The sequence below is a fragment of the Colobus angolensis genome, unplaced genomic scaffold (assembly GCF_000951035.1).
Source record: "Colobus angolensis palliatus isolate OR3802 unplaced genomic scaffold, Cang.pa_1.0 Scaffold74, whole genome shotgun sequence".
NCBI classification, from domain to species: Eukaryota; Metazoa; Chordata; class Mammalia; order Primates; family Cercopithecidae; genus Colobus; species Colobus angolensis.
The window spans coordinates 5,121,574-5,134,781 of NW_012121154.1; the positions used below are offsets into that span (position 1 = coordinate 5,121,574).

At 35.7% G+C, this 13,208-nt stretch overlaps 1 protein-coding gene across 3 annotated transcripts in view; it reads left to right on the top strand.

Moving 5' to 3' along the window:
* The window catches only part of CACNA2D1 (calcium channel, voltage-dependent, alpha 2/delta subunit 1), a 440,506-nt gene that overhangs the window by 398,119 nt on the left and 29,179 nt on the right, over positions 1-13,208 (top strand). For 2 of the 3 annotated variants that reach the window (XM_011927692.1, XM_011927693.1), the window contains exons 21-22: positions 3,813-3,889; positions 5,929-5,989. In XM_011927692.1, the coding sequence (XP_011783082.1) occupies positions 3,813-3,889; positions 5,929-5,989 (138 nt within the window). Of the gene's footprint in view, positions 1-3,812; positions 3,890-5,217; positions 5,239-5,928; positions 5,990-13,208 lie in introns of all 3 variants that reach the window. The other variant, XM_011927691.1, reaches the window with a different exon arrangement.

Genomic DNA, 13,208 nt, shown 5'->3' on the forward strand with positions numbered 1-13,208 from the left:
CATGTAGAATAGACGTAGAAGAAGAGAGCGTATTGCAAAACACCAGAATGGCTATTCTACTTTTTTCCATCAACTGATTCCTATCTCTAATTTCTAGGCATTTCTTTATACATGCATAATCTTCATGTGTATATACAAATTACTCTTTTTCCTCCCCCTTGATTATTGCCACCTTTCAATTTTTAGATTAACTTGTTAAAAGATGCAAAAAGAGAGGAAGTCTTGAAGGCCTGTCTCTTGAGAGATGATTTTATGATAAAACAGAGTATAAGGGAATTGTATGAGAATGTGTTCTGTGCCCTTGTTGCTTAGACGAACTAATTGTGAGACAAACTGGATTATTTTGACCCTTACAATTTGATTTCTGGCTCTCCCACAGTTATAAGGACATGCTTGGGGTGTTTTATGTGTCTCATGAATGGCCTCTATACTCAACCTCTTTTCCTCATACACCGAGTGATAATACACAGTGTGGGCAGGTTAATGTTCTTTTCTCAAGTTCATATCACTCCTTGTTGACAAAACTTTCATCTCCTTCCATTTTCATCGAAGTTTACTTTGAACTTCCAAGTCTGATAGTCCCTTCACACATTTCTAGCCCAATGTATCGGTCCTGTCATTTCTGCCACTTCCATCACTATACATATCACTGTTCTCTGACAAGGCCCCAACTTTCCCACCTTTGCATGTTTTGCTCACACATTCACTTTCCAAGTTTCCAACTTTGGGCCAGATTAAATCTATTTCCATTGGAAATACTTTTCTGAATTACTGTACAAATTCACAAACAGTGATTTAGAACAACATATTACATCTAAGTTGAAGGAAAAAAAACATAATATGTTTTGATTTCATGAATGAGATACAAAATTTTCATCTGGTGATTTCTCTCTCCTTAAGTCTTGATCCAAGTACCGTATTTTGAAATGTAACCAATTATTTTAATAGGATGCTTTCTCTTTTTTAGAGAATAATTTACTTTTATGGAGATAAATGAGTTGATAAGTGTGTTATAGTCCACTTAACTCAGTTCACCATGTTTCTGTCAGTCACAAAACAGTGCCTGGGCTGTACCATTCATCTGGTGGCCACTTGCTTTATTAAACTTTAATCTCTAGAAGGAGATAAAGCAGTTTTGGTCTATCGGTTTTGTAGGGACAGAGACAGCAAACATTGTATATGACAGCACCATTGACTAGGAATGTTGATAAAGATCTTATCTGGCTATATGTTGAAAAATTAACTCGGCTTGAGATGGACATAATTAAGTATAGCTATGTTTTACTATAGAACGGATTATAGCTATTAATAACAACCAAAGACTTACAGGCCAACAAAACACATAGTAGATATGCCAATTTTAAGACTTCTATTTTCTTCCTCATGGGTTTCCACACTGTATTTATGGTATATTAGATGTAACCCAAGCTTATAGAGTGACACTCTAGCAGTTGTATGATATAACGTTATCGGTTTTAATTAGAAGTTTCTCTTAGCAATAAATGCTGATGGGGCAATAAAAATGTCCTAATTTCCCTTGAGAAGAATTTGTAGGAGACAATCTTCAGTGCTCAGTAATTCTGCTGTACATTTTGTAAATGGCAAGTGAATGAGGAAAGGTCATCTTGCTGTCAGAGTGATTGCACTACTTATTTTAATTTTAATCTCTGCCTGCACTTAAAGGAAGTTACCTATAAAGTGAATATAGAAATTTTCATTAAATCTATATAACATTTTATTTCCCTGACCTTTTCCCATAAGGAATGTCTGTGAATTACTTAATGACAGGGAAAGGTTTGGGAATTGGAGGTAACAAGCATCTATTCATTTGGCTATCTTTATTATATCATTAAATTTTAGCAAATAAACCCTTGGTTATTTTTTTCCTTTTCAGAGAGTGAAATTTTAATATTTATAGTCATAAGAATGAAATTTTGAAATTTCATGGTTTTCCCTATTCTATATTGTCTATAAAAATACATAATGACATTGGGATAGCCATTCCCCAAACTGGAGCTACGTGAGGCTTAAGTGATTCAAACGATCTACACATCCCTAAATATAAAAGCTGCAATTATTAAAAATTAATTAATTAAAGGATCTATACATGCCTAGAAATACTCAAAAGCCTAGATACGCACACCTTTTCCTGCACATTACTAAAATTTGGGCTAGCTATTAAAAGTGGATGCCGAAGGTGACCAAGTGGGTTACATTAAACAAGGATTGCTTTTGGAAAGTAGTTAGATTGGGCATTTTAAAGGTAACATAAACCCACTGTTCACAAGTTTCCTTCTATATTCAAAGCATAGCAAAGATCATATGGCTCCATAGCACATGTGGATAAGGAATAGTTATGTCCTACATTTGAGTATTAGCGTGAGAGTAAGAGAATTACACATATGCAGCTGTGTTATTAGAAAGTGCATAAAATTCTGAAATCCTTTAACAATTCTGATATGTGTTTTATTATTTTATTATTAATTGGCAATTTCAAAATAAGTAAGATACCTGCCTAACAGCTTTTTATTTTGGGCAGTCATTAAGGCAAGTTTTGATGGCCAGCTTGTCTGACATTCTTTATGTCTAAAACATTCTGAATTTGGCCTAAGATTTTCACTGGAACTCTCCTCTGCTTTGGACATCCACCGTAAGACTAGAGTAGCGCCATGACTCTTGTTAACTAGCAAACTCAAGATACAGTTCCTGTTGCACCTAATAACAAACTTCCAAAAAATGTGGAATAGCCACAGTAAATAAACTTGAAATAAATACTATGACTTAGTTTTACTATTGGGTATGAACTAATGAGCTGAGCAGACAATTTCTATTAGTGCAGTTTTACTATTGGGTATGAACTAATGAGCTGAGCAGACAATTTCTATTAGTGCAGTAAAGGAATCTGAATTTGCCTATGAGTAGACACTAGAGAACTTGCCCAAGGATTAGAGTTTTAAAATAGTGGGTATTTAATCCCTCAAAAGAATATATTTTAGATGACTTTATGCATTGTTCAATAGTAATGATAATGGCCAGGTGTGGTGGCTCATGCCTGTAACCCCAGCACTTTGGGAGTCTGAGGCAGGCAGATTGCCTGGGCAACATAGTATAAACCCTGTCTCTACTAAAATACAAACATTAGCTGGGCGTGGTGGCATGTGACTATGGTCCCAGCTACTTTGGGGGCTGAGGTGGGAGGATGGATCGAGCCCAGGGGATTGAAGTTGCGATAAACCATGATTGAAACCACTGCACTCCAGCCTGGGGGATAGAGCGAGACCTTGTCTCCAAAAAAAAAAGAAAGAAAGAAAAGAAAAAAACAAGGTAATGATAATAGTAACTCTTCCATTTGTATTTTATTTTAATAGTATGTCCATTTTATAGAAAGCACTTTAACATGATATATAATACATTAAGAAAGTGTATCTAAATGGTATTATATATTTACTTTGTTTAAACATACCCCTAATGTTCTTCAATGTTTTGTTAAAATTTAAAATACTTTAATTTTCTGGAAATATAGTAGGGGGACAGGACATTCCTTCCTTGCCTCATTTATGGGTTCATTCAGGAGCTTATTTTCCACTTGTCTCTTCTAATTTCCTACAATGTAGACAGCTAGATGACTCTGGATGGCGAGACCAAAATTAAGTACTGTATTTGCTGAATGCATTTTCTTGTGAAAATAATATGTCTTTTCCTTCCCATGAGGAAGATCTTTCGATTTTCCCATGAACTTGATGTGTCTTTTTTTTTAAGTTATGTTTCATTTTTGTTTGTTTGTGTTTATGCTTCTCTTGTTTCTATTGCAGTTTGGCCTTGGTATTACCAACCTACAGTTTTTACTATATAAAAGCCAAACTAGAAGAGACGATAACTCAGGCCAGATGTAAGTACTGTGAAAGTGACTTCAGGCTCCATTTGTTATCTCCTGGTACCAGATGTTTAAGCACGTCTAGATTTTGGAATACCCAAGGCTTATTAAATATTTTAGTAGGTGTTATTACCAAATCTACAGCAATGATTCTAACCCATTCCAAACATGCAAGGAACAAGAAATATTCTACATGGATAGAATATGAGCAGGTACTCCAGTCTCACTGGCAGTCCCCACCGCCCTTCCCTGCCTTGCTGTGTGCTCATAGAATCATTGCAGTGCTGTGTCCTGTTGCTGTCGTTTTAAGGGTCTGCTAGCTGGAGCAAAATGTTTCACGTGCTACTTATCAACATAGTCGCTACTCTCATGGCACTGTGCTAGTAAAGCTTTTCCTTTTCTTTCCTTTTATTTCTTTCTGGTTATTTATTGATTTACTTATTTATTTATTTTGCATTTGGCCAGAATAATATTGTGCTTCACATCTTCTACTTCTTCTACTTTGAATACATTAAATTGCACTGGTCTTTGGCTTTGGTTTGGCAATTAACTGACTTTTCGTAATCCAAATTAATGTCTCAGCAATGCAAATGGATTAATTTTTTTAAGCCTCATTTGGAATGTAGAGTAATGAATACTAGTGCATACTTCAAGTTATTGTTTATTTTGTTTTGAGTGACTAGATTTTGTCAAGTAAAATGACCATCATATCCTTTGCACATTGCCGATTATTGCTAACAACCTTAAATTTTTCTGTGAGGATGAAGTAAAAAACAAAACAATACCAAAAATATACATATATGTTTTACATCTGATCTTAAAGTAAGCTACAGTTTCTTTCATTTCTCTGTCAGTTCCTTTTTGCCCTCAGCAGGCCTGGTGTTCATAGTGTATTATACACAGTACATTTATATTTCCACTTTCACTTGATAGATAGATATGATGGTCTTTTCACAACCAGCAATTCTGCATGAACTAGTTCTTCAATTGATAAATAAGGGGATAACTAGTGAGTTTTTTATTGGTAAATGTTTATGTTTATATTATGTTTATAGCCTGACGTCATTAGTATTACACCTGCATTAATCACTTTGCAAAACAGACCCTTGAAATAACCATAGTACAGAGAGGGTAATCTAGTAATAATTGACAGGACATACTATCCAGTCTTCAAAATATGTCTTTTTTCCCCCAGACTACAGCTGTACATAAATGAACCTTTGATCTATGCACAATATTTTTATTCAAGAAAGTCATTGAATAAAATATTGTTTGTGACCCCCTTTGCTTTACCCTCTTTTTTTTTTGTTTCCCTGCTTTCTCTTTCTGATGGATTTTCACAGCAAAAAAGGGCAAAATGAAGGGCAAGTATTTTCTTGTTGCTCAATTTCTTTCTGTTTAGTACACTTGACATTTCCACTGATATTTTCCTTCCTATTGGATATCATCCTCTGTGCTTCTCATTTACTAAATTTTCCTTCATGATCACTCAAAACTTAGCAGCAAAAAAATGGTAGAAAGAATATGCTGTATTTTCATATGCAACCTGGTTCACACTCAAGTTTTTTTCTTGAACTTAAGGAGTTTTGTTTTGTAGCCTTCCACTTACTAATTCATACCTAATATGAGGAATGTTATTAATTCACTAAAGGCATTAATGAGTTTTTTTAACATTGTTTTCTGTATCATAATATTGGTAAACTGTTTATATAAATAATTGGTCTTTAAAATACCTCTGGCATAACATTCATATCAATCACTTTTTTAAAAGATATTTGGTTATAATAGGGTTAGATCAGAAAATTATAGACATAGCATTTTCTTTAAAATAACTGTGGGGATCCATGTTATGAAATTAATCCATATTATAATGTTATTATATTGGGAAGCATTGAGGACATTTGTATTCATTGATATGTTTCAATTTTAGGATGTAAGTACTCTATTTTCAATTTTTCTTATTAGATAATCTTTCTCATGCCTTATTATTATTATAGAATCTCTGGATATATACTCTGAATTACCTATCTAATCCTGTAACATTGTCTTTGCAGATTCGGAAACCCTGAAGCCAGATAATTTTGAAGAATCTGGCTATACATTCATAGCACCAAGGTTGGTTTTGTTGTATTTTTGATACATCTTGTATCAGTAGCTAGGCCTTCAGCAATAGTTCAGAATTGAGTCAAGACTGCTCTGGATTAATTCCGTATCACATTATGGAATCAAAGGAAATTATTACTTTAAAACTGAAACAAAATCTTATTTATTCATTTCTTTACTCATTCAAATACGGGAGGCCGAGGCTGGTGGTTCACAAGGTCAAAAGATCAAGACCATCTGTCCAACATGGTGAAGCCCTATCTCCACTGAAAATACAAAAATTAGCTGGGCGTGGTGGCGGGTGCCTGTAGTCCCAGCTACTTGGGAGGCTGAGGCAGGAGAATGACTTGAACCTGGGAGGCGGAGGTTGCAGTGAGCCGAGATCGTGCCACTGCACTCTTGCCTGGCAACAGAGCGAGACTCCATCTCAAAAAAAAAAAAAAAAGGCAATTACTAAGCAATGTAGACTCTGGGATACAATGGGAATAAGATGGATATAGGCTTTGCTCTTGTAGAACAACCAGTGCATCCAACAATAATAGAAAATTGTGTATTTGCACCTGTGAATATATATATATATACACACACACACACAAATATACATATATAAATACACATATATATATACCAATATTTATGTGTATCTTTACACGTATGGATAGAATGAACATAATAATGGATTTTTTAATGGTGTAATTCAACTGTCTGGGAGAAACTGTTTACAGTGGCATTGCTTTACATAATTTTTTAGATGCACCTCATTTCTTCCTACCCAAGTTTACTTCTCTCCCATATAATTCCCCTTCTTTATCACACATGTACATCATTTTCCCCATCTCGATTTTCTGTAATTATTTGAAACTATTCAATAATCAAAGGATGTTCTTTATTTTACTTTCTTTCCTCAGTTTTTGGCTCCTACTCCATGACAGACACATATAATATTCAAATATAATTCCCATTAATCTGGGAACAATTTACATAGAAGCTTGGATTATTAATTTTTCACTTTTCTTAAATTACTCCAAAAACCCAAAGGTGCATATAAATTGTTCTGAGTTACCTTTTAATTCCTGCAAAAGGATATTTCTGGATTCTGTTTCTACTTTAACATAGGGAATATGGGTGTTTTGAGAAATCTGTGTTAACAAAGCATATTCTTGGCTTTGTGAGTGCCCCTGTCCTTGAGAAACTTATCTTGCTTGAATGTCCTTTAGTGTGTGACACTGGTGATCACGCTGTCCTTTGACACTCCATGCTTTCTCTTGCTTGATGACACACTATTCTGATTTTCTTACTGCCTCTCTGGATGCATATTCACTGTCTCTTTCATGAGTTTCATTTCTTCTGCTGATCAGTCATATGAGAGGGCTGCAAAGAGTGCTAGCCCAGGCTCTCTTTTTATCTGAGACTGCATTCAGACCACAAGCCATCCATCTGTTCCCTGCCTACAGGTTAGGTTCATAACTCCCAAAGCTATATGATGGCCATAAACATCTAGAGACAAAGACATATGTGTTTCATTAATATTTCATTAAGTTATTGAATCCTATATTGTATCTATTTTCAGACTTTATATATTTCAACATGAGACATTCATATCTCCTGGAAACCAGACAAGAATATCTCTTCAATGTGCTTCAGATTTAGCATCTTATAAATAATTGTTTCCTTTGGAAAGTTCTACCTGTGTTGCCTCAGAGGAGAAAATGCCATCCTCCCAAATGAGCAATCTTGAAACCTGCTAGTTGTCCTTCTCTGCTTCCTTTCTCTTGTGTCTCACTTCTAATCAGTCACCACGTCTTGCCCATTCTGTCTTATGAGTATCAAGTATATCCGTTAATCTCAGCTGCCTCTGCCCTAATCCAGGCTTCTGCCTTCTTTCATCTAAACTACTACATTTGCCCCTTACTTGATCTCCCTACTTTCATATTTACCCCATGTTTCTTAATGCTGTCTCTGTTCTATAACAAGAGAGAGTTTCTAAAATGTGAAAAGAAAATCATTTTTCTCATCTTCTAAATACAGGCCAGTGGTTCTATATTATCTTTATGATTATCTGTGCTTTATATTATAGCTTTCAAATGCTCTTCCACGAAGCCCTGGTGTACCAGTGTGGTCCCTCACACTCTAAACTGTGGACCATCTCCATCCTGTAGGTCAGCTATCAATTTTAAACATAAAGTTTTATTGGAGCACAATGATGCTTCTTTGTTTCTGGAATGTCTTTGGCTGCTTTCTCTACAAACACAGGGTTGAGTAGTTGTGGCGTAGACTTTATGGGCCACAAAAACCTAAATCACTTGCTCCATGGCCCTGTGAGGGAAAGTTTCCCTACCCCTACTCTAAATTTCAGCCATACTAACCTCTTTCAGTTCCTAAATGCACTGTTCTTTTCTTTGTTTCTTCTCTTCCTTCCTTCCTTCCTTCCTTCCTTCCTTCCTTCCTTCCTTCCTTCCTTCCTTCCTTCCTTCCTTCCTTTCTTTCCTTGGTTTTGGTTTTACCTTCTTTCTTCCCTTTTGGGCTACACACACATATACATGCATCCCACTCCCTCCGAAATCCAAACTTAAAAGTTCTTTGATGTGGGGATTTCTTTCCTTTCTTCACTGGTGTATGCATCCTTCCTGCTTCATAGAATTCTCTATTTCTCTTGGGGAGCACTGGCCACATTTTATTTACTTTCCTCAACAGACCATGACTGTCTATTTGACTTAACATTCAGTACCCCATACTGAATCCATTGCTGGCACACACTAGGTGCTGTGTAAATACCTGGTGCCTGGAGAATCTGTAAAAATATAAAGAATATTCTTAAAAATTATATCACTAATAATACCTGCAATCTTATTAGCAGTTTTTGGACGCAAGTCACTTAATAAATTTCAAGTTACTTTGAATTACTGAGAGCAGCTTTAACCCACTTTAACTAGAAAGAATTTTCTCAGTATTAAGGAGAACATTAGCTAGGAAAAAAACCAGGTCCCGCAGAATATGAACATAACAAAAAATTTAAGAAGGGATTGAATTAGGCCTGCTAGGTTGGCAACACTCTCCATCTCAGGTCTGTATTGTTCTCTACAGTTTCTTCCCTTGTCTCTTCCAGTTATTAAGTAGCAGATTATGCACATTGGTTTTCTCAGCTTCACTATAAGACAAGGTGGAAACTAGGGTAGAATCTAGATACATAAAGAAAGTATTCAATTCTAACTCCTAATTCATAGGCAATGGATTTTGTTTAATCCAGCAGGTATTAGTGTAGGAACAATTTCTATAGTCAGTGTCACATTTCACATTTTTTAAAAAAATTCAAAGTTTTAAAATATATTTACATATATGTACAACTATCACTAGAGTTAATTTTAGAACATTTTCATCATTATAAAGAGAAATTAATTCTCTAACTTTAACTGTTACCTACCCATCCTTCCTCCAACCCTCCCCAGACCCATGCAACCACTAATCTATTTTCTGTCTCTTACGGCTATATGCTTGTTCTAGACACATCGTATAAATGGAACAATATAATACGTGACCATTTGCATCTGCCTTATCTCATGTAGCATGACGTTTTCAAGGTTCATCCATGTCGTAGCACATATCAGTACTTTTTCATAGCTGAATGATATCAATACAGCTGACTAGAAGATTGGAATTTACTGATGTGTTTAGGGGAGGAGAAAATACTTGAGAAGGAAGAGTATTTGGCATGTGGGACAAGCCAATGAAATTCCACTTCAGTTAACGTATGTTAAGCCCTTTATGTGCTTGATTATACATATATAATATATAAATATATAATATATATTGCATATATAATATATGCAATATATATTGCTTATATGTTATATATATATAAATTATATATATGTGCTGTTGTGAGCAGTGTGTGTATATGTTGCATATACACTTTTAAAAAAATGTTACTTTAAGTTCTGGGATACATGTGCACAATATGCAGATTTGTTACGTAGGTATACATGTACTGTAGTGGTTTCTGTACCTATCAACAAGTCATCTCGGTTTTAAGCCCCACATGCATTAGAAATTTGTCCTAATGCTGTCCCTCCCCTTGCCCTCCAACAGGCCCCAGTGTGTGATGTTCCCCTCCTGTGTCCATGTGTTCTTATTGTTCGACTCCCACTTGTGTTAGTTTGCTGAGAATGAGGGCTTCCAGCTTCATCCATGTCCTCGCAAAGGACGTGAACTCATCCTTATTATGACTGCATAGTATTGCATAGTGTATCTGTGCCATATTTTCTTTATCCAGTCTATATCATTGATCAGCATTTGGGTTGGTTCCAAGTCTTTGCTATTCTGAACCGTGCTGCAATAAACATACGTGTGCACATGTCTTCATAGTAGAATGAGTTATAATCCTTTGGGTATATAGCCAGTAGTGGGACTGCTGGGCCAAATGGTATTTCTGGTTCTAGATCCTTGAGGAATCGCCACACTGTCTTCCACAATGGTTGAACCAATTTACACTCCCACCAACAATGTAAAAGTGTTCCTATTCCACCACTTCCTCTCCAGCATCTGTGGTTTCCTGACTTTTCAGTGATCACCATTCTAATTGGCATGAGATGGTATCTCATTGTGGTTTTGATTTGCATTTCTCTAATGACCAGTGATGATGAGCTTTTTTCATATGTTTGTTGGCTGCATAAATGTCTTATTTTGAGAAATGTCTGTTCATATCCTTCGCCCACTTTTTGATGGGGTTGTTTGTTTTTTTTTTTGGAAATTTAAGTTCTTTGTAGATTCTGGATATTAGCCTTTTGTCAGATGGATAGATTGCACAATTTGTCTCCCATTCTGTAGGTTGCCTGTTCACTCTGATGATGGTTTCTTTTGGTGTGCAGAAGCTCTTTAGTTTAATTAGATCCCATTTGTCAATTTTGGCTTTTGTTGCCATTGCTTTGAGTGTTTTAGTCATGAAGTCTTTGCCCATGCCTGTGTCCTGATTGGTATTGCCTGGATTTTCTTCTAGGGTTTTTATGGTTTTACATCTTACATTTAAGTCTTTAATCCATCTTGAGTTAATTTTTGTATGAAGTGTAGGGAAGGGGGTCCAGCTTCTGTTTTCTGCATGTGACTAGCCAGTTTTCCCAGCACCATTTATTAAATAGGGAATCTTTTCCCCATTGCTTGTTTTTGTCAGGTTTGTTGAAGATCAGATGGTTATAGATGTGTGGCGTTATTTCTGAGACCTCTGTTCTGTTCTAGTGGTTTATATGTTTTTGTACCAGTATCATGCTGTTTTGGTTATTGTAGCCTTGTAATCCATCAGATAAACAGAACCAATGACAAAAACAATATGATTACCTCATTCAATGCAGAAAAGGCCTTCAATGAAATTCAACACGCCTTCATGCTAAAAACTCATAATAAACTAGGTATTGATGGAACATATCTCAAAATAATAAGAGCTATTTATGACAAACCCACTGCCAATATCATATGGAATGGGCAAAAGCTGGAAGCATTCCCTTTGAAAAAGGCACAAGACAAGGATGCACTCTCTCACCACTTCTAATCAACATGGTATTGGAAGTTCTGGCCAGGGCAGTCAGGCAAGAGAAAGAAATAAAGGTATTCAAATAGGAAGAGAGGAAGTCAGATTGTCTCTGTTTGCAGATGACATGATTGTATATTCAGAAAACCCTATTGTCTCTTCCCAAAATCTCCTTAGGCTGATAAGCAACTTCAGCAAAGTCTCAGGATACAAAATCAAAAAAATCACAAGCGTTCCTTTTTTTTTCTTTTTGAAACAGAGTCTCGCTTTTGTTTCTCAGGCTGGAGTGCAATGGCGCGATCTCGGCTCACTGCAACCTCCACGTTCTGGGTTCAAGCGATTCGTCTGCCTCAGCCTTCTGAGTAGCTGAGATTATAGGTGCCCACCACCATGCCTGGCTAATTTTTTGTATTTTTAGTAGAGATGAGGTTTCACTATCTTGGCCAGACTGGCCTCGAATTCCTGACCTCGTGATCTGCCTGCCTTAGTCTCTCAAGGTGCTGGGATTACAGGCACGAGCCATGGCGCCCGGCCACAGGCATTCCTGTACACCAATAATAGATAAAGAGAGAGACAAATCATGAGTGAACTCCCATTCCCAATTGCTACAAAGAGAATAAAATACCTTGGAATACAACTTACAAGGGATGTGTGTGAAGGACCTCTTCAGGGAGAACTACAAAACACTGCTCAAAGAAATAAGATAAGACACAAACAAATGGAAAAACATTCCATGTTCATGGATAGGAATAATCAATATCATGAAAATTGCCATACTGCCCAAAGTAATTTATAGATTCAGAGCTATCCCCATCAAGCTACCATTGACTTTCTTCACAGAATTAGAAAAAACTAAATTTCATATGGAACCAAAAAAGAGCCCATATAGCCAAGACAACCTAAGCAAAAAGAACAAAGCTAGAGGCATCATGCTACCTGATTTCAGAATTATAAATTTTATTGAAGTTTTCCCCTTGAGTGCATGTCTTTTAATATTATATGTGATAAAACTATAAGTGCTACTGTATCCCAGAGTAACTTGGATATCTCAAAAAGTACAGAATTTGTATGATTATGTTAGGAAGGGAACAAGGTGCTTTCTGCATTTTTTTAATGTAACATTACTTGAAAGAACAAATTACAGACCTATGGTTATTCAGACTTGGATGCTCAGCAGATATTTTCTCAAAAATAAATCAAAAGAGCTTTTTACATCGAAGAAAACAACTAAGAGTATTTGCTGCCAGTGACAGAAACTGAGCTTTCAAACAAAAATTAGAATTTTGGGAAAGTTGTATATGCTACTATGTACATGATACCTTTCCAATACTTAATAATGAGTGTAATTTGTCAATATTGTATAATGTGTCATTATTTGGAAGTTGTACACAGCTCATTTTGTAAATAACCAGTTTATGATTCTACAAAATCACAGATGCTTAAAAGATTAAAGTGTAAGAAAGAATATGGAATTTTAATGTAACAGAAGACAAAAAAAAATCTATTAATATTGTTTCAGATTCCATGTTACAACTACCCATCAATAAATTACAAATAAACAAGTTTGAGTATGTTATCAAAAAAAGAACAGCCACAATATCCGAAAAAAAACAAGCCTCTCGTCTCTGTGAGGACAAATTTTCTTTATGTACCAAAACAAAATCTTGCAATTGATTGCAGAGACATACTTGTCTTCTCTTGTCAGGACTTAAA